The 22,515-nt window shown below is 39.0% G+C and overlaps 1 protein-coding gene across 1 annotated transcript in view; it reads left to right on the top strand.

The window, feature by feature from the left end:
* LOC135228295 (uncharacterized) overlaps positions 1-21,253 on the top strand; it is a 36,172-nt gene extending 14,919 nt beyond the window's left edge. Inside the window, exons 3-4 of the mRNA XM_064272995.1 lie at positions 4,663-20,134; positions 21,007-21,253. Of these exons, the coding sequence (XP_064129065.1) occupies positions 4,663-4,907 (245 nt within the window). The 3' untranslated portion in view covers positions 4,908-20,134; positions 21,007-21,253. The remainder of the gene's footprint in view (positions 1-4,662; positions 20,135-21,006) is intronic.
* Positions 21,254-22,515: the final 1,262 nt, after the last annotated feature.

Raw genomic sequence — 22,515 nt, 5'->3', positions numbered from 1 at the left:
CGCATAATTCATTAAATCAAATACTTTCAGAATTGGAATAAACTGTCTAAACAGGCCTTTTCATTTGATGTGAGAATAAACTGAAGCCCAGGACTGTAGATTGCTAATCTGTGTTACACTGGATTCCGTGCTTCCTGAGTTTCAGGTCCTTTTTTTTTTTGTTCTTTGTTTTGTAACAGTCCGTGTTGTCTTGTGCATTAGTTTTGGAATATCCTTGGGAGTAGGGACAGTGTTTTTTTTTTTTTTTTTTACTTCCTCTGAGTTAGCAGAATCTTCCTTTGCTTATGATACCATACCAGTTGCTGTCAAGTCGACTCTGACTCATGGTGACCCCATGTGTGTCAGAGTGGAACTGTGCTCCATAGGGTTTTCAGTGGCTGATTTTTCAGACTTGCCAGGTCTTTCTTTCGACTGTTGATAGACTGATGACATCCCTCCGATTGCCCATGTCAGGGCCTTGATCACCTATTCAAGGCAGTGAATCTTTGTGAGCCTGATTGTGGTGAAGTACCCATATGTATTTTTTTTGCCTCTGAAGTAAGGAACATGAGAGCGTATTGCTGTATGCTCGCTCTGCAACTGGATCAAAGAATGATAAGGCATTTCCACGATGGAGGCTAGTCTTAGGAAGGAGCCCCTAGTTAGAGGCAGTGGATGGGATAGTAAAGGCCAGAAATTTCAGGGGCTTGTCTGGTAAATTTTTTATAAATACACATTTCATTACATAGGACACCTTGCTTCACAAGAGCCAGCCTTCACTGTTGTTTGTTAGCCATTGTGGTATATTGAATATAACCCATATGCCCCTGTTGCTTCTTGGGTGCCTGAAATGCTTGATGGTTTTAAAAGAGAGAAACTGAAGAACAGGCACTGACAGATTCCTGCGTGTATAGGAACATTCACAAGGGCCACTAACCAATGTGAAATGCATCTAAGAACAGACAAAAAAAAAACCTGAGGGGACAGGTAATCATAAAATCACAAACCCCTCTGGGATAAGGACAACTGTGATAACCGTGAAGCCTTTTGAAGTTTATCTTATGCAAAGAATTTAACTTTAGGCAATTTCAAATGAATGGGGGCCACAGAAGCCTGATGTCAGCTGATCTCAGGAAGGGGTGGCATGATTTCAGTCAGTCCTGTTGAGACCAGCCAATGGCTAAATTTTACCTACTCTTTCCTCCTCTTGTTTGTAACTAGCCTACATCCAGCCATTTGTTTTGTTAGAAACAAAATGGTCTGCACATACACATACAGAATAACTGTTGCAATAAACCCTACAGACTTTGTGCTTTAATTATTTTTTAACAGTGGACTTCACCGACCATGTTCCCTCCTGTTATGGTTTGGGGATCACGAGTGGTTCGGGGCTCTTTGTCCCTGTAGTCATGCCTCTCTCTTAGAGGTTGGGTCTGGCTTGATTATTTGATGTGTTCCCTGTTTCAGTGAAATTCCTACCCAGCAAAGCAGAATGATAAAAGATTAATCAAATCCATCCTGAAGAGTTTATTTCACGATTTCTGGAAATTGTTTTACACTGAAAATGATTTTTATACAATTTGTGTAACTTCAAGAATGTATTGGTGACTTGTTTGCTGTCACTAAACTAGGTTGCATTTTCAGAGTGGCTAAGAGCTTGGCTGCTAACCAGAAGGGCAGCAGTTTGAATCCACCAGCTGCTCCTTGGAAGCCCTATGGGTCAGTTCTCCTTTGTCCTGTAGGGTCGCTATGAGTTGGAATCAACTTGACAGCAATGGGTTTATGGTCCTCAGAGGAGCCCTGGTGGCACAGTGGTTAAAGTGCTCAGCTGCTAACTGAAAGGTCAGCTGTTTGAACCCACCAGCCGCTCTGTGGGAGAAAGATGTGGTAAAGGTTACAGCCTTGGAAACCATATGGGGCAGTTCTCCCCTGTCCTATAGGGCTGCAGTGAGTCGGAATCGACTTGAGAGCGTGAGTTTTTTAATTTTTTTTGGATGATTCTCAGAATGCCTGTGTTAGAGATTCAAATTTGGTAAGTACTGGCAGGGCTCAGAAATTGTTTTTTTGAAAACAAGTACCCAAGATGATTTTTTGTATGTAGATTGCTGGGTGGTGGGACCTGCATTTTAAATCAGCCCTACAGGCAATTCTAAGGCACCCTCGTGGCACAACAGTTAAGTGCTTGGCAGCTAACCTAAAGTTTGGCCGTTCAAAGGTTCAAACCCACCCAGCAGCTCCCAATCAGCTTCTGTATAGATCATAGCCAAGAAAACCCTATGGGACAGTTTGGGGCAGTTCTGCTCTGTCACATGGGGTCACTCTGAGTTGGAATCAATTCGACAGCAACCAGCAACAACAACAACACAAGCTATTCTAATTCAGGTGTTCTTTGGGCCACACTAAGACCGACCACGTTGTCTTTTTTTTTCTTTTTTAAAATAATGGAAGTCCATTTCTACTGTTAACATCATTTCTGGCCCAGGATTGTATAGGCCTTTGGAATAGTTTAAGCCTAATAATCAGACTCTTCTAGCATACGTAACAATGTCTCAGGAAAAACGTGCATAGGTGCTATTGAAATCATGGTTTAGATCACTTAAATTAGATAAAGTATAATATTTAATAAGTAACCACTGAGTCAGAGCAAAGAAAAAATTCTAAGTTGCAAGAAAATAGTATACCTAAATGTCAGTTTGAGTTCCATCCAACCAACCGATCCCTTATTGTGTACTGCTTGTATTGTGTGGTGTGTGCTCACCATTTTCAGCATTTCTGTGGTAATTCTCTCAGCTGGGTGTGAAAGCTTACCACTTCCCTTGCCCCAGAGGTGGTTGCCTTTTTGCTTAAGGGTAGAAGCTCCTAGTCTTGCCACACAGAGTTTTTTGCTTCTTGCTGCTGCCTCTAGCCCCCATTGCCTGAGATACACCTGTAGTTCTCTGCCTTGCTCCACAGCTTGGCTGCACTGAGCTTTTCTGTCTTGAATATCTGGATGTGCTGGAAAGAGTTCAAGAACGTTACGATGAGTAACCTGTTCCTTTTTTCCATGACTGTCTTATTTCCTTTTAGGACTTTGATAACAAGTGGCTGGTATTTCTAATTCCCCCCTTTGCGGGTAGATCAGGTACTGGCAAATGATGCTCTTTATTCAGAAAAGCCTTCTTGATCATTTTAAAACAGCTTTCTCTCAGTAATTTTTTGTTTTCTTCCAGATCCTTTTTCTTTATGTTCATGACTCCTACCCTCCCCGCCCCCCCCCCCCCATTTTGAAATAATAAGAGGCAGCTTGACATCATCAGAAGGTTTTGAAGTCCTGATTTAAGTCCAGGCTCATTGTTACATCTTTTCAAATGCTAAGCACAGGGTCTGACACTGTGTGAGCTAAATTAATATCCACAGAACTCAGTTTTAAAGTTGAGTGTCTGGCTCTGGCTTAGGGAAGAGCATCAGTTGTGTGATTAATGGTGCAGATAAGAAAAAGGAGCCTGGGCATTAATGATGTAATAACGGGGTCTTCTTGGGAAATGTTGGAACCTTTGTCTCCCAGGTGCGGCCCTGACTGAGTACATTCTAAGACTTTTCTTGTTGGTGTGGCTTTTTGTCATCATCTGAATGTCAGCATTTCCTCAATAAGACGAGAATGCCCATTTTTCTTGTCAACTTTATGGGGTATTTGCACGTGCACTTTAAGAATGTTTGAAAGATGAGCCACTGGATTCCGAGGCATTTGATGTTAAACCCAGTTTCAAATTGAGGTGGGTTTTACCTACACTGGGGAGGCGATACCTGTGTGGAAGCAGAGTGGCAGACCAGGTGGTATCTGGGGATCCCCGGCAACTGTAAGTAGAATGATTCTGTGACTACCTTAGCTTTCTGATTCCACTTTTCCTGTTTGTTGATTACCCACCCCAGTGCCGTCGAGTTGATTTGTTGATTATCCTCACCATTTCCTGCTGTGTCCCACCAATTCACAAACCAAAGAACCAGAGAAATTTGAGGGTTGTTGGTAGGTAGCTGCAACTGAGCTAAAATGATTACAATTAAGGAAGGAACCATAGGAGAGGTGAGAAAGAAAAAACTAAGACAGCAATGGCAATTTCAGGAGGCGTGAGTTGGTAACTCATAATGGTCAGGATAAAGTAGGAGGAAGGAAACAAACCTTTAAAAATAAAAAGGAGAGGTGGATGCAGTAAGTACGAGAAAGGCAGATGGGGAAGAAACTTTCTGTAATGTCTGCTCCCTGGAAAAATGTGTTCTGAGATTTCCCTATATTGTTATAATTGGCTGTAGGGGTGTTGGTTGCATAGTTGGTTAGCGTGCTTCATTTATAGTTGAAGAATAAGGTGGTATGTATATATCACTTGGATTTATATATTATTTTTAATCTGCATTGTTTCTAGTGTTTACATATTAACTCTAGATACAATGACTATTCAGCGGCCCTTTCATTTTCAGGGAGAAGAAAGGTAGATTTTCAATTAACCGTGACCAAAATAACTTCCTCCCATTTTTGCTTGGAGATGCCAAGTTTGCCAACTTTTCACAATGAGAAAGCAGTTCGAATCACCATTGTCAGATATTTATATTACCCTTTGAATCTGGAGGATTGTATTTGTCACATTGAAACAATGATCCAGCTCTATGCTTTTAAACATATTTCAGTTTTTTTTTTTATTTTATGTGCAGAATGTGGGAGCAAAGGAATGACCAAATACTGCCTGGTCCAGCGTGACTCACCTGCCTTTAATGACTCCACGTTGGATCTCTGCTTTCAGCCTGACCTGACCTTCCAGCCTATGTCTAGACTCATTTTCACATTTTCCCCTGATAATTTTTGTGCCCTTTGTGGGCTCTCTGCTTTATCTTTATGTTTTCTTACTGCTCTTCATACCCATTACCCATGCTCCAACTGTTCAGTTTCAGTGTATTAAAGTTATCTTCATCCTTTAAGACCTTGTTCATATATACAAAAAATATAAAGAAACCTCTCTTTCTTCGGCTTCTTTAGGCTTTTAGTACTTATTGACTCTCACTGTAGAAGTTTTACTTGTCTTAGCTTCCTTACTGGAATATAAGTTTCTGGAAGGCATGACTCACGCTCTGTACATATTTGTGTTTCCTGCGGGGCCTGGGACCGTTCTTGTCCAAACTGGCCGCTCAGGGAATGGCAGATGACTAGATAACTGCATCCCAGAGACTGTGTGGGGCAGGAGGTCTCCGCGGGTGCTAGCAGTGAGAGAATGCCCAGCACAATTGAGCAATTGGATTCAGGGAAGTCTAGGGTGAATGCCAGACACATGACCGAGCAAGGCCTCTAGGACATAGTATGAGGGAGGTCTAACTGTGTGAAATATTTAAAAGGTTGCATCTGCAAGTGGTCACTGTCAGGACATTCAGGGACCTAGTCTGAGAGTCTGGGCTAAATTTTGAGTTCTGAAAGGTCTTAGATAGGTGTGAGGTGGGAACAAAGAGTATGAAAAACAGGGATATGCAGAGTTGAATTTTGTGGGTGCGGAGTCAAGACAAAGACCAGTTTGGCGACTGAGGTGTAAGTTATAGGCTTGGGCAACAGGGAACAAAGTAAGAGTTGAGTACCTGGAATGAGGACGTGAGGTGAAAACAGGATCAGCAATCAGGTTAAATGGACTTGAAGCTGATTTCCTAAGGATCCTTATATTTCCCACTTTAGCGGCCAGCTCTTTCCTAGTTCAAGTTAATGATCTGATTTTCTGTAAAGGGGTTAGGAACCTCTTTCTGGCCCATAAAAGTGCTTACTATATATTTATGAAATTAACTCAGTTTTGATGTTCTAACAATTTTATTATGAAGTAAATGTTGAAATCAGTTAAGCAAGGAAATAACTATGTTCATACTTGAAATTATTCTCTTCTTAAGAATAATTACTAATTGCAAATCGATGGAAGGGTATCGTTTGATTTGTGCCATCAAATGCTGACATAGCCAAAGGTGGTTCTTTTTCAAAATAAAACCAAGAAACCAGACCTGTTGCTGTTGAGTTGATTCTGACTCATAGTGACCGTACAGGACGAAGAACTGCCCCATAGGGTTTCCAAGGAGCAGCTGGTGGATTAGAGCTACCGACCTTTTGGCTAGCAGTGAAGCTCTTAACCACTGTGCAACCAGGACTCCCATTTCAAAATAGGTACATTTTATTTACTGTCTTTATATAGTTTTTACTGTGAAAGTTTAAAGAGCAATTGTAATGTCAGTAATTATAAAAACGTTTAAAGTACTTGCAAAGGACCTATGCCAAATGAACCAAAGAAACAATGTATATTCATGAATTACTGAAGAAAACCAAATCCCATTTTGACTGAGTCTATTCTGACTAAGAGAAATAATAAAGAAGCACATAGGAAATTAACCTGGGAAGGTACCCAGAGATTGCATCGTTGCAGGCCTTGAATATTGCCCTAAGAAGATTAAACCTCTTCTCTCCTGTAATGTGACTGTGAAGAGTTACCTTTCTGTTTTCAGATTTTGATTTTAATGGCAACAAAATAAAATAAAAGAGATGGCTTTGTCATCTCTTTGATTCTTAGTTGATGGCGGATCAGGAACTAGCATCAAAATAGAATCAAGACTATTGTAAAACAGGTCTCATAGGTTTGTTAAGGAATGTATTAAGATGATTTTGGTTTGTGCAATGTATGAAAGAATCCTTAAAGTCCAGACTTCAGTGATACTACTAGTACACCAAGAAAAGCAATTATTTCCTTTTTATAAACAGCACCCCCCCAACACGCTTCAGTGTCTTCTTTCTCCTTTTTTTAATTTTAGAAATGAGTTAAATAGATTAATTAATTTATAAGTTTATTTTTTAGAAACACCTCCAATACCGTCTACTCCGCTTCAAAGTAGGTTTTTTCCCTTGCATAAAGTCTTTTGCTTATTGTCTCCAGAAGAATTTCCATCTCCTTAGTATCTTAATAATACTTCATGATTTGGCCTTTGGCTCTTGCCTCAACTGCACCCCATGCTCCTGTCTTACTGGACGTAACTGCAGTTCTGTCCTACAGGGACGACTCGGAATCGACTCGATGGCAGTGGGTTTAGTTTTTTTGGTTTTTCTAAGACTTCATCATTCTTTAGTTAGAGAAGTGGATTTGCACAGATTCAGAAAGTTTCTGAAAGCAAAATTTAACTAGGTGTCAATTATATAATTCCATTGTGAAACTCCACAGATCTAACTATATTTTCAAATCTTTCATCAGAGTCCCTTATATTTAAACAGTCTCATATAACATCCTGGATAGTTTCATCATCGTAACACTGTTATTCCTACTGTTAACTTCAAATATTAATCCCTATTCAGTGGGTAATAGCTACATAAAATCATAGTTTAATATGATAAGTATGCCAAAGAAAGTATATTTGTTTCTAGAATATATATTTGTGTACGTCAAAAGACATACACATACAGATTGGTATGAGTGACATTGTAAGATAGTGTAGGTTAGGATGGAAATCATTTGGCAGAGTTTAGTGAGAAAGTTTGCTTAACAGCTCCCTGGGTTAACTTTGCATAGTTCAGTCAAAGAATAATATAGTTCTGTGATATAAAGAGGAATATAACAGCAATTGAATTTAGTTTCCCAGAAGGTACATTTTAAAACATTAAATGTAACGATGACTGACTCTATCAATGAATTGAAAAATCTTTTTGTTAAGAGGTAGGATAGTTTTGTATAACTGCGGGTAAGTGGCTTTCATAAACTTCCTTTTTTCTTAGTTTTCTTAATCTTAATTTGCATTGGAAGTCTATGCAAGGTAAAAAAGAAAGCAAACCCTTCCATTTTTTTTTTTTTCCTTTTTTGAGGAGGGGCCCCTGGGCAGGAGGAGGGAGAAGGCATGAGTTGTTGGAAGAAGTAACAGACTTCACTTGTTTTGTTTAACATTGATTATGCACTACTAACCTAATTACCCACTAAACGGAGTCTGTTGTGACTAACTCAGATCTTGAGAATGAGGTCAGGGCCTCAGCGAGGGTTAGTGAAAGAGTTCATTGGGGAGAGCGTTGGAAGACCTGAGTTAGCATCTAGAACTTGACCTAGACCTCAGTTTTAGCTCTAGGCCTCAGTTTTCTTTGTCTTTTTAGGAACATCAAAAGAGATAATTGGTAGGAAAGCTTTTAAAATTTCCTTGATGGTTTATCGTAAATTGTAGAATGTAAAGAAAAGAGGAGTTTGGAAGTTCAGAAATAATGCATAGAACAGTGTCAGAAGCAGAATAAACCAAAAACCAAACCCAGTGCCATCGAGTTGATTCCGACTCATGGCGACCCTATAGGGCAGAGTAGAACTGCCCCCATAGAATTTCCAAGGAGCGCCTGGCGGATTCAAACTGCTGACCCTTTGGTTCGCAACCGTAACACTTAACCACTACGTCACCAGGGTTTCCTAGAAACAGAATAGGTTTCAAAATACATTTGTTGGATGAAAAGATATGAGCAAGTAAATTTTTTTTAAGATAAAATGTAAAACCAGGTATTAATTCAGAAAATTCGATTACGGTTTGCCTTTATTTTATTTAAATGAGAAGTGTTTCTTTTTTTTTGGCGATGATTTTTTGGTTAGTGAGTACTTATTACAGACCAAAGACTGTTAAAACAAATGACTGTACAATAAAGAATTCATGCTAATGAAAGTCTAAGAGTTGACTTGTATTCCGTAGGGCTTTATCAGCTTTGTTATAATAGAATTCACCACTATGAATTATTTAGTACAAGGAGTTTAGTAGAATGTTTTTTACAGTCAGGTGTGGAAGATGGGCTGAAGGCTCTTCAGGTCAGTCTTTTTACTCTGAATGGCTGAAGCTTGGTCCCCATGATTTTTCTAGTGTTACAGATTGATTGGCTTAGTGAGCATGTGCTTCTGCCAGACTCTAGTTGTTGCTGTGTGAGTAAGTGAATGACATAGCAGAAACATAATGGAAATTGGTGTTTATAACTGCACCTTATGCCTGTAATTAACTAGGGAAATAGCCCATCAAAGCTTTTTGGACAAACTTGTTATTGTACACAAGTCTATAGTCTCTACTGACTAGATTTTCAAATCTTTCTTTTCTAACATACTTTATAAATACCTTATAAATTTCCTAGCCCTTTCCAAGAGCTGAGTAGGGATCCCTCTTCTTTCACATCCTCATAGGGAAATTCTTCCGTAAAGGTATTTGGAAGAAATAATACTATCTTGTATTTGTATACCACTTAATGCCAGACAAACCAAACCCGTTGCCATCGAGTCCATTCTAACTCATAGCAACCCTATACGACAGAGTAGAACTGCCCCATACTATTTCCAAGGAGCGCCTGGTAGATTCAAACTGCTGACCTTTTGGTTAGAAGCTGTAGCTGTTAACCACTACGCTGCCAGGGTTTCCATACCACTTAATACTTTTGAGAAATGTTAATACTTTATTCTTGCAGCTATTCTTTTACATCAGATAAAGGCCTCTTTGTTGCTCTGAGGTATGGATAGAAAACCTGGTGGCGTAGTGGTTAAGTGCTAACCAAAGTGTCGGCAGTTCGAATGTGCCAGGCGCTCCTTGGAAACTCTGTGGGGCAGTTAGTTCTACCCTGTGCTATAAGGTCGCTATGAGTCGGAATCTACTCGATGGCACTGGGTTTGATTTTTTGGTTTGAAGGTATGGATTTGAGAACTCGTGCTGTCATCTCATGGTGAGTACTCATTATGAACTTCACAGACATTGGGAGGAGAACCTGTCTTTAATCACTCAAAAGGAGAGGCTAATATGGATTTGAACTTAGATTTACTGATTGTTAGACCTGTATTCTTCATAACCATTTGTTTATTCAACAAGTATTTATTGGTCTCTCAAAAAAAAAAAATTTCTTTTTTTTTTTTTTTAGTATGTAATAGTGCTTTGGTGGTAGAGTTCCCACCTTCCTTATGGGAGACCTGGGTTTGATTCTGGGTCAGTGCACCTCATGCGTGGCCCCATCCATCTATTAGGGAGGCTTGTGTGTTGCTTTGATGCTGAACAGATTTCAGTGGTGCTCCCAGACTGAGAAGGACTAGGAAGAAAGGCCTTCTGAAAATGAACCAGTGAAAACTCTGTGGATCAAAATGGTTCAACCGATAGGATGGCGCAGGACTGGATTTGCTCCATTGTGTGCATGGGGTTGCCAGGAGTCAGGGCCGACTTGATAGCAGCTAACAACAACAACAGCAATATGTACTGGAGGTATAAAATGATGAAAAAACAGATTTTGCCCTTAAGTAGTACTTGGTAGTATAGTTAATGGGCAGGACCTCAGATGGGCAGACAGTTGATCATTATGATAAAACAAAACCAAAACCAGACCCATTGCTGTGGAGTTGATTCAGACTCATAGCATGATGATGAGGTATTTTACAGAGGGCTATCTGAGTTCTGAGTAAGATTGGCCGGGCAGACCAGCTGGGAAGGGCATTTCAGCACGATGGTGCAACCTGTGTCAGAGACACGTAGGTGTGAAATAGCCTAGCTTTTGGAGGAAGTGTATAGGATTCATTAAGGCCAGAGTATAGGATTTATATGGGGAAATGTGCTGGCAAGTAAGGAGCAAGGCTAAGGAAATTGTTTCTGTTGTAAGCAGAAGTATGGTATCATTATACTTGCATTTCTGATAGATCATATGGTGAGCATGTAGAATGTGAATTATAGTCACTAAAGCCAGTGAGAGCAGTTAATAGATTATGATAATAGTAAGGATGATGAGGTCCTAAGCAGAGAGATGATCAGGAGGTTGAATTAATAGGAGTTGGGGACTTATGTGAGGAGTTGAGGGAGAAGAAGGGGCTGGCATGACCTAGGGATTATATAGGTTGACTAGGTGGTGATGCTATTCACTTATAAAGAAATACAGAATAGGACGGGTTTGGAGTGTTTAGATTTTAGTCATGTCAGGTTTAGGCTATCATCAGGCAGTTGGAAATGAGACTCTGGAGCTACAGGTTTATAAATCATCAGTGTGTAGGAGGCAGGCTATGTGCCAGCTGAAAAATGCATGATTATCAATTTAAATAATCAAGGGATTTACCCTTAAAGGAAACCTGAGCAAGAGAATCAGCAGAATTGTTAGATTATTGAGCAAAAGATTTTCTGTTGAAATGAAAAAAGCAGATAAAATAATTTACTTACACCATTTCTGGTAGTGATTTACATTGTTAGCTTGATTTAGTTCAAGCAGGTACTAGATTAAGTAGTAAATACATAGTTTTTCACCAATAATTGATGAAAATAAAGTCACTGGCACTGGGATCTTCATCCAAGAATTTGGAAGGGATCAGTGTTCTCTTTAATATCACAAGATGCCAGAAGTAGTGGAGCAATTGCTTAAAAGGTCTGAGAAGAACAAAAGTTTGCAGCTAAAGAATTGTATATATAGCCAAATTATTGTTTAGTATGATGACAATGGAATGATATTTTTAGGTTTGCATGGGCTAGAGAAAATATATCACATAGGTGCTCTTTAAAAAAATTAGTTGAAGATGTACTATCAGATAAAAGCCAAAATTAAAAGTTTGAGAAAGAGGCATCTGTATTGCAATAACTGTTGAAACCAATAAAATGTAGAAGCAAGATTAAACAGTTCTTATGCAATATTGGAAATAGTGCAAAATGCCAGAAATAATTTAGAATGAGAAGCTATGGTTATAAAACTTACCATCTGAGAACTTGGGGATGGGGTATTTGGGAAATGGGAAGAGTAATGGCATGATCAGTTTCTCCTCTAACCTGGAGGGGTTGTGTGCAATAAGATGTGTAAAGCAGTGTCACTCCAGTCCCAGGAAATCTCAGTTTCCCTTCTCTGGTCAGTCCAGACACAGCTGCTCCACACAGCCCTTTCTTTCTCTCTCACCCCTTTTCACCTGGGACTACATCGGCGGGTACCAGCTCCTTCTCTGTTTCTTAGGTCTGATAATTAGTTAAAATGACTCACAACTGCCAGGAAAGAACTATCTTTAATCTACAAAGGAAAAGGATAAAACACAAAGGGGCGAGGTCCAGGTGGGTCTCTGCACAGAGCTTCTTTGTCCCCAGGGGACGTGTTTACTCTCCCAAGAGAAGCTCCAGTGAGCCTCTGTCTTTAAGGCCTTTACTGGCCTCACCGAATGGCCTCCTGAAGCTTAGTCAGCATCAGCCCCTCAGGGGACCCCTCTTGGTCTGGTCAGCTATCACTCATTGGCTTCAGGTGTGGCCCTGTTTTCAGGAGCCAGGACCAAAGGCCAAATTGTTTACTGCAGAAGGGTTCCACACCTCGTAGTTGAATATTATTTTTACTTTGATAAGCAGAGAAAAGCTGGTTAAAAGAGAGACTTTGGAAAACTTGGGAAGACACCATTAATAGAATTAAAAATAGGATAGGATGCATGTTTATTTTCTAAATGACAAAACATGGTCCATATGGCAAGAGATTAGAAACAAATAAACAGCAAAGAAACAAAAAGATTACGAAAGACAAATCAATAAAACATTTACAGACAGTGTATTAAATTTCCCTTTAAAAGACAAACTCAGATTAAAAGCAATGTTCAACTATGTGCTGCTTTCAGAAGGTATACTTAAATCAACCTAGAAAGATTAAAAAGGCAGGCCTTATTACCCTGGTGGCATAGTGGTTAAGAGCTACGGCTGCTAACCAAGTGGTCGGCAGTTCGAATCTGCCAGGCGTTCCCTGGAAACTCTATGGGGCAGTTCTGCTCTGTCCTATAGGGTTGCTATGAGTCAGAATCGACTCGATGGCAGTGGGTTTGGTTTTTATTATTTTTAGATTTATAAAGAACACACAACGGAAAAGACAAAGAAGTAGAATATGAATTCTGAAGTAGAATTTAATGAAAAAAATCACTAACAAACGGAACAATTATGTAAATTGCCTCAAGAGGTAGTAACTTATTGAATAGACCAGTAACTATGGAAGAATCAAATAAAGTTATATGCAGGACCAGGCAGTGTTTTGTTCTGTTATACGTGGGGTTGCTGAGTTAGAACTGAGTTGAAGGCACCTAACAATAACAACAATGTGTTAGTTGCCTTCACAATTGGATTTCTAGGCCTGATTTCTAAATTTTTACTTTCTAAATTAAATGAATTGAGATCTTCCAATTCACATTCTTAAGTTAGTGTATTCCTAATACCAAAATCTCCCAAAAATTAGACCAAAAGAGAAAATTTAGATCAAATATTGACCAGGCTATGTTCAACAGATTACCAAGTTCTCAAGATATTAATAGAAATTCTATGGAAGAATTTTGTGGCTAGACAAGTTTGGAAAAAGCTGCATAGGGTACTGTTTTGGATATTTACAGTGTATGTTAGCATATCAGGATTCCTGAGAAATCTCGTACCGAGAAACCTATTTGACTTTGTTTAACCCAGTATTTCCCAGATTTATTTGACTATGGGCCCTCCCTGCCTTTTTTTTTTTTTTTTATAAGTCATAGAATACCAATAAACAACTCGTAGAATTCTGGTGTTTTAAAGAGCAGAGTTTGAAAAACACTTACGAATATAGATTCACAAATTTGTAATAAAACTAAAATTAATGGTACAGTTTTCATAACCAGGGAGTGTTTATCTGAGCATCTATCCACTGCTGTTGAGTCGGTCCTGACTCATAGTGACCCTGTAGGACAGAGTAGAACTGCCGCATAGAGTTTCCAGGCTGTAAATCTCTACAGAAGCAGGCTGCTGCTACAGATGATTTAATAAAAGAGACCTAGTAATATGATTCACAGCCTCATTTGATTCAGTAAGAAAACTTGTGTAATAAACTTAGTAGAACAGAAGAGCATTTGATATAATTTAACACTCCACCCCTTCCCCATTTTTGAAAAGGAAAAGCCTTCAGAAAATTGAGACTATCATTTGATAGGGAATATAATCAACATCATAATTTATTGTAATTCCATAAAGTTTGTCTTTATTTATTTACTTACCAGTTACATTTTAAGCTCTTTGAGGGCAGGAAAGATGCAATTTTTACATTTCTTGTCATCCAATCTAACATAGGACCTCACATTTTTAGGCATCCCATTAAGAAAAAAAGGCATCATTTGGAAACATATCCTTATGTAATTTGTAGATTAAAATGGGTGTTTTTTCTTTAGGTAAAATACTTTTTAAATGTAAAGCATGTATGATTCTTCAAAACTGAAGTAGGGAGTCTTCAGAATGGACCTTTGATCCAACAGTTAGATGACAGGGAATTTATAAAAATTCTTGAACAGTAAAAGGGTGTTATAAATGCCATTTAAAAAACCATTATCCTTGAAGAAGGATTATCCTTTGTGGAACAAGAAGCACAAAGAGGACTCCAATAATGGCAGAAGTGTTCATGTCGGAAAATCAAGGCATTTTGGGACCTGAGGCGGGTTCAGAACTCTTCAGGACGTGGTTGGGTTTTCAGCTAAACGGTTTTTCTGCGGTCTTGAGGGCTGCCTTTCCAGGCCATGAAACCCTAGCCTGGAACTGTGGCTTGACAGAGTTTGAGAAAATTTTGTTCATGTGCAGATTTCTGCAGCCTTTCTAGGGCCAGGAAGAAGCTGCAGTTATACAGGCGGTGTGTGTGTATGTGTCTGTGTGTAAACACACACACAGTAGGCTGGACTGAATGCTGACTTACGGGAGTCAGGAAACCTGAGCTCTATTACTCTCTCTGTGTAGTCTTGGACTTTTATCTTCTCTGTTGAATTTTCTCATCTGTAATCTGAATTTTCTTTCTCATTCACGTCACTGTAATGTTATGAGAAAATACCTGTGGAAGCTTTTTGGAAAGTACAAGGCTCTAAGTGTAAGATGTCAGTAGAGTACATTGATGCTCCTCTTGCTGTAAGAGTACCGAGAAACATAGAATTTGGAAACTAAAAATTATGGTGCTGGGGAAACATTAAGATCTTACCTTTTTGTCCTTTTGCACTTTCGGTTAAAAAATAAACGAGTTTCAACTAATATTTAAAAATATTTATGTTAGAAAGTTTATACCGCAGCTTTGTCATAATTCAGAATCGATATTTATGTTGCTGCTTACTTACTCTAATTAGTTTATTCAGATATGTACTGAAATCTGTTGCTTTAACTGTATACCAAAAACCAAACCAAACCCATTGCCTTTGAGTAGATTCCAACTCATAGCGACCCTACAGGGCAGAGTAGAACTGCACCATAGGGTTTCCAAGGACTGACTGGTGGATTCAAACTGCTGAGCTTTTGTTTAGTAGCCAAACACCTAACCACTGTGCCACCAGGGCTTCTTTAACTGCACAGCTACATGAAAGTATGAGAGAAGTTTGGGGGAGTCGAAATTGAGTGGACGGCAATGGATTTTTTATCTTTTCTTTGTAATACGGTTTGCTTGAGGAAGCAAAAAAAAAACCAGACCCATTGCTGTTGAATTAATTCCAACTCATAGCGCCCCTATAGGAGAGAGTACAACTGCCCCAATGGGGTTTCCAGGGAGCACCTGGTGGATTGAAACTGCCAACCTTTTGGTTAGCAGTTGTAGCTCTTAAGCACTATGCCACCAGGCTGTTCCTCACTTGACAGATGGTATAGAAAGGGCATTGAGAAGGCAAATGGACTTCCTAAGCTTGCGTTTGCTGGGTGTGATGGAGTCTGGCTAGAATTCATAATTTTTGTTGTTACTTAACACATTTTTCCCCTTTGGTGTATGACATTTTCTTGCTAATAAATATGACTTTGTAATAATTTTTGATAATTATCATAATCTTTTAGAAAGATCATCAAATGCTATGTTGCTTTTACTTACCAACTTGAAGAATCACAATGTGAACACACATGGAATATTTTTAGTTAGAACACATGTTTTTTCTTTGAGGAAAAAAAACTTTTTAATAATTTTTATTAAATAAATTATCCTTCATATAGTCATTTACTAAAAATAAAAGTATGAACTAGATTTATAGCTCATTTTTTTTTAAATAATTTTTATTGTGCTTTAAGTGAAAGTTTACAAATCAAGTCAGTCTGTCACATGTAAACTTATATACACCTTACTACATACTCCCACTCCCTCCTTCCGGTCTCTCCTCTGGTGACCGTTTTGCCAGTTCCTAACCCTCTCTACTCTCCCACCTCCCCTCCAGACAGGAGATGCCAACACAGTTTCAAGTGCCCACCTGATACAAGTAGCTCACTCTTCATCAGCTTCTCTCTCCAACCCATTGTCCAGTCCCTTCCATGTCTGATGAATTGTCTTCGGGAATGGTTCCTGTCCTGGGCTAACAGAAGGTTTGGGGACCATGACCGCCGGGATTCTTCAGTCTCAGTCAGACCATTAAGTCTGGTCTTTTTATGAGAATTTGGGGTCTGCATCCCACTGTTCTCCTGCTCCCTCAAGGGTTCTCTGTTGTGCTCCCTGTCAGGGCAGTCATCGGTTGTGGCCGGGCACCATCTAGTTCTTCTGGTCTCAGGGTGATGTAAGTCTCTAGTCAAGTGGCCCTTTCTGTCTCTTGGGCTCCTAGTTATTGTGTGACCTTGGTGTTCTTCATTCTCCTTTGCTGCAGGTGGGTTGAGACCAATTGATGCATCTTAGATGGCCACTTGTTAGCATTTAAGACCCCAGACGCCATACTTCAAAGTGGGATGCAGAGTGTTTTCTTAATAGAATTTATTTTGCCAATTGACTTAGAAGTCCCCTTAAGCCATAGTCCCCAAACCCCCACCCTTGCTCTGCTGACCTTCGAAGCATTCAGTTTATCCCGAAACTTCTTTGCTTTTGGTCCAGTCCAGTTGAGCTGACCTTCCGTGTATTGAGTATTGTTCTTCCCTTCACCTAAAGTAGTTCTTATCTACTATCTAATCAGTAAATAACCCTCCCTGCCTCCTCCCTCTCGTAACCATAAAAGAATGTGTTCTTCTCAGTTTATACTATTTCTCAAGATCTTATAATAGTGGTCTTATACAATATTTGTCCTTTTGCCTCTGACTAATTTCACTCAGCATAATGCCTTCCAGGTTCCTCCATGTTATGAAATGTTTCATGGATTCATCACTGTTCTTTATCGATGCATAGCATTCCATTGTGTGAATATACCATAATTTATTTAACCATTCATCCGTTGATGGACACCTTGGTTGCTTCCAACTTTTTGCTATTGTAAACAGTGCTGCAATAAACATGGGTGTGCATATATCTGTTCATGTAAAGGCTCTTATTTCTCTAGGGTATATTCCGAGGAGTGGGATTTCTGGGTTGTATGGTAGTTCTATTTCTAACTTTTTAAGATAACGCCAGATAGATTTCCAAAGTGGTTGTACCATTTTACATTCCCACCAGCAGTGTATGAGAGTTCCAATCTCTCCGCAGCCTCTCCAACATTTATTATTGTGTGTTTTTTGGATTAATGCCAGCCTTGTTGGAGTGAAATGGAATCTCATCGTAATTTTAATTTGCATTTCTCTAATGGCTAATGATCGAGAGCATTTTCTCATGTATCTGTTAGCTGCCTGAACATCTTCTTTAGTGAAGTGTGTGTTCATATCCTTTGTCCAATTTTTGATTGAGTTGTTTGTCTTTTTGTGGTTGAGTTTTATCAGAATCACATAGATTTTAGAGAACAGGCGCTGGTCGGAGTTGTCATAGCTTTAAAAATTTTCCCAATCCGTAGGTAGTCTTTTTACTCTTTTGGTGAAGTCTTTAGATGAGCATAGGTGTTTGATTTTTAGGAGGTCCCAGTTATCTGGTTTCTCTTCGTCATTTTTAGTAATGTTTTGTATTCTGTTTATGCCTTGTATCAGGGCTCCTAACGTTGTCCCTATTTTTTCTTCCATGATCTTTATCGTTTTAGTCTTTATGTTTAGGTCCTTGATCCACTTGGAGTTAGTTTTTGTGCATGGTGTGAGGTATGGGTCCTGTTTCATTTTTTTGCAAATGGATATCCAGTTATGCCAGCACCATTTGTTAAAAAGACTATCTTTTCCCCAATTAACTGACACTGGGCCTTTGTCAAATATCAGCTGCTCATACATGGATGGATTTATATCTGGGTTCTCAATTCTGTTCCATTGGTCTATGTGCCTGTTGTTGTACCAGTACCAGGCTGTTTTGACTACTGTGGCTGTATAATATGTTCTAAAATCAGGTAGAGTGAGGCCTCCCACTTTCTTCTTATTTTCAGTAATGCTTTACTTATCTGGGGCTTCTTTCCCTTCCATATGAGGTTGGTGATTTGTTTCTCCATCACGTTAAAAAATGTCATTGGAATTTGGATCGGAAGTGCATTGTATGTATAGATGGCTTTGGTAGAGTAGACATTTTTACTATGTGAAGTCTTCCTCTCCATGAGCAAGGTATGTTTTTCCACTTATGTAGGTCCTTTTTAGTTTCTTGCAGTAGTACTTTGTAGTTTTCTTTGTATAGGTCTTTTACATCTTTGGTAAGATTTATTCCTAAGTATTTTATCTTCTTGGGGGCTACTGTGAATGGTATTGATTTGGTGATTTCCTCTTCGGTGTTCTTTTTGTTGATGTAGACGAATCCAAGTGATTTTTGTATGTTTGTCTTGTAACCTGAGACTCTGCCGAACTCTTCTATTAGTTTCAGTAGTTTTCTGGAGGATTCCTTAGGGTTTTCTGTGTATAAGATCATGTCATCTGCAAATAGAGATAATTTTACTTCTTCCTTGCCAATCCGCATGCCCTTTATTTCTTTGTCTAGCCTAATTGCTCTGGCTAGGACCTCTAGCACAATGTTGAATAAGAGCGGTGATAAAGGGCATCCTTGTCTGGTTCCTGTTCTCAAGGGGAATGGTTTTAGACTCTCTACGTTCAGAATGATGTTGGCTCTTGGCTTTGTATAGATGCCCTTTGTTAAACTCACATGTTTTTGAATGTTGATTTACAACAGGAAAAGCTGTATAAATTATTTCATGAAATGATGCCATAAAAATATATTCACAAATGATTGACTTTTTTTTTTAATGTGAAGGAATTAATCTATATAGGAAAGGTCAGTGGGGGGTGTTATGGATTGTGCTTTTTCCACCCAAAAATGTGTTGTAAATCTTAACCTCTATGCCTGTGGTTAATTCCATTTGGGAATGGGTTGTCTTTGCTAGGGGCCCTCGTGGTGCAGTGGTTAAGCGTTTGGCTGCTAACCAAAAGGTCGGCAGTTCCAATCCAGCAGCCGCTCCTTGGAAACCCTACAGGACAGTTTTACTCTGTCCTCTAGGGTTGCTCTGAGTTGGAATTAGCTTAACAGCAAAGAGTTTTTTGTCTTTGTTCATGTTAAAAAGGCACGATTAGTGTAGAGTGTGCCTTGAGTCAATCTCTTTTGAGATACAGAAGAGATTAAACAAGCAAGCAGAGATGGAGGAAGACAGATGCCAAACTACATGGAGATCTCCAAGGAACCAGGAAACAGAAGCTGAAGAGACAGGGACCTTCCCCCGCAGCTGACAGAGAGAGAAAGCCTTCCCCTAGAGCCATCACCCTGAATTCCGAATTCTGGTTTCTTAAACTGTGAGAGAATAAATTTCTGTTTGTTAAAGCCATCCACTTCGTGGTATTTCTATTATAGCGGCACGAGATAATTAAGACAGGGGACAAGTTATGAAATGGAGAAAGACGCTTGATTCTAAGCTCATGATAATTTCCATACTACTTTGAGGAGATAAATTACTATAAATTGGACTCTGAGAATACTTCATTATCTTTATACAGGTCAGAAAACAACAACAGCAACAAACCCAGAAGCATTAACTTAGCTTTGTGTGTGTGTGTATGTGGCCAAACATATAGTACTTGATATGTCTGTCACACTAAACAAATCACAACCTTATCCTTTTGGTATTTTAGATCTCAAATCAATTGATCATTTACTGTTTTTCAATAATGCTTTCTTCCATGAAGATTTTCAAAAGGGGTCTCATAGGAATTAATCACGCGTTACTAGTGAGGACCTGCTTTTAGGTGGTAACAAATCCATAGGCCCCCAGATCCTTTGTTTAGAGCTGCTCCAGTTGAATCAAAATGTCAATAAACTCTGAACTTATACGACATGACTTTTTTTTTTTTTAATTTATTCAAAAAGATTTAGAATAGAGTGGACTTTTGAGACTGGAAGGAATTTGGAGATCATGTATTCCAGTACCCTCATTTGATATCTGAGGTAATTAACTAACACTCAGAGGGATTGGTGAGACATGGCAAAGTTGGGTTAAGACTTGTATTTTCTGTGTCATAATCAAATGTTTTTTCCCCAGTATTATTGGTGTTAGTGAGAATTTTCTGAATAACATTGATAAGATTACTGAAGAAGTTAAAAAAAATTAAAGTTCTAAATTTGTAGGCTTGTGTGACTCTTAGACTGCATTTAGTGACATTACAGAAGAAATGCCTATTTGAAAAACTTCACCTAGGTGGTGGAGTAACCCACAAATTGGATTGGAAATATATTTTGTAAACCTTTAACAGGGTCGCTATGAGTCGGAATCGACTCGACGACACTGGGGTTGTTTTTTTTTTTTTTAACAGGATAAGGCCAATAAATTCCTTTAAAATGATATGTGAAAGAGTAAGTAGTTCAATTGAAGTAGAGGCCTCCTTAGACTTGGTCAATTAGAGACATAATTTCATTTGTTAGGACCCTGGGTTTTCTGTCTCAGTAAAAAAAAAATGATAAGTATAATTTTAAAATGGCTTTATATGTTTGACATATTAAGAAACAAAATATGGACAGATGTTCTTTTGATTTACCTCTGTCTGATAGAAATACTAATAAAGAGTGAGATAGTCAAAAGATAGGCAATAGCAGGCTATCAGAATAATCAAATTTTAAATAAAATTGCTAGTAATGATCATTTTTGACTGGAAGACTGTAAAACCAAGAAGAATTAGAGAGATGCTTGCTGTTGTTTTTAGCTGCCTTTGAGTTAGCCCCCAATTCATGGTGACCCCACGTACAATGGAACAAAACACTGCTTAGTCCTGGGCCTTCCCCATGATCACTTGTGGATTTGACCCTTGTTATTTTATCCATAGGGTTTTCACTGGCTGATTTTCAGAAGTCCATTGCCAGGCCTTTTAGAAGTAGATCTCCAGGCCTTTCTTCCTAGTCCATCTTAATCCGAAAGCTCTGCTGAAACCTGTTTAGTGTCAGAACAACATGCAAGCCTGCATTGACCGATGGTTGGTGGCCATGCATGAGGTGCATTGGCCAGGAATCGACCTGGGTCTCCCTCATGGAAGGCGAGAATTCTCCGATGGAACCACCACTGCCTCCAGAGAAGTGTGTAACGATGATTAATTTTCAGTTAGTTCCCAAGGTGCTCTTGGACTTACATCAATAATGATTGCTCCATTCTGGATTTTTCCTTTTTTTTTTTTTTTTTAAATCGTACATTAAATAATAAGCAGGTCTATTTTGGCCTCTGTTTCAAAATTTGTATTCATATATGGACAAGGCTGTTTTAATCTCTTAGGCTTTGACCTCTAGAGAGAGGATGGTGTGAATAAGTGTGCATATGTACACATGTGCGTGAGTGTGTGTTTTTGTGTGAAAAAGAGAGATTAATTGATCTATTGATTGATTTGCATGTATTTACTTTCCTGTTACAGCCCAAGATTATGATCATGATTCAAGACTTGAGTTGGTTTGCTAGTGGGTATTCTTGCTGCCGAGCCTTGGCTTTTGTTACAAGTAATTAAGCAATCTGAAAAAAAAAGAATGCAAAGATTTTAGGATTATTATTGTAAGACAACACATTTTGCTCGACTGTGCCATAACTGTAAGACAAGACCCCAAATCTGCATGGTTCTCACAGGCTGTACCCAATTTCTAGATAGCCAAGAGGCCATTAGAAAAAGGGCTGCAATAACTAACATGGATTGTTCCCTAAACATTGTGTCCATCCATCTGATCAGAGCCTGAACACACCTTAGCACATAGAAAGAAGCTTTTATTACTTACAAGAGTCAGACAGCATACAACCAGAAGAGTTCCATCATGAGTGGTTATCCCTCAGAAGCTATCTGGATGGGATTGAAAACTTCCACAGGGTGCTCCCTCTCTTTGCACTGTGGACGAAGCACCCTACCTCCTGCTTGGCCTCTTCTTGGCCAGATAGGTCCACCTGTACTGTAGCTGAGGAGACCAAGGAAACTTCCTCTTCCAGCTATTTTATATCCCCAGCCTAAGTGACTAATTGTATCTTTTTAACCTTGCTGAACAAACATCAGGCCTCAGTTGGGGTGGTGGTTTGTTTTGAGGCCCAAAGATGCCAGCAAGGAGAATAACAGAGAAAACCATGGCCACCTGGCTTGACCAAAGGATTTGCTTCTCACTTATTTTTGGAAATATTTCTTTTGTTTTCCAGATTTTAGAAACTGTTACTTTTAAACCTTTTTATTTGCCCTATGCTAGCCATCTACCTGTGATTTTCAGGGATTTTAATGGTTTAATAAAATATAATCCAACTGATAATCAGCAGTTGTTTATTGAACCTTGTGAAGGCTTATCATGGAAAAAAGAACCGTGCTAGACAAAATGGG

Source organism: Loxodonta africana, chromosome 20 (genome assembly GCF_030014295.1).
Source record: "Loxodonta africana isolate mLoxAfr1 chromosome 20, mLoxAfr1.hap2, whole genome shotgun sequence".
Classification (NCBI taxonomy): Eukaryota; Metazoa; Chordata; class Mammalia; order Proboscidea; family Elephantidae; genus Loxodonta; species Loxodonta africana.
Note: the sequence above shows the minus strand (reverse complement) of the source record. Positions and strands in the feature narration are given on the sequence as shown.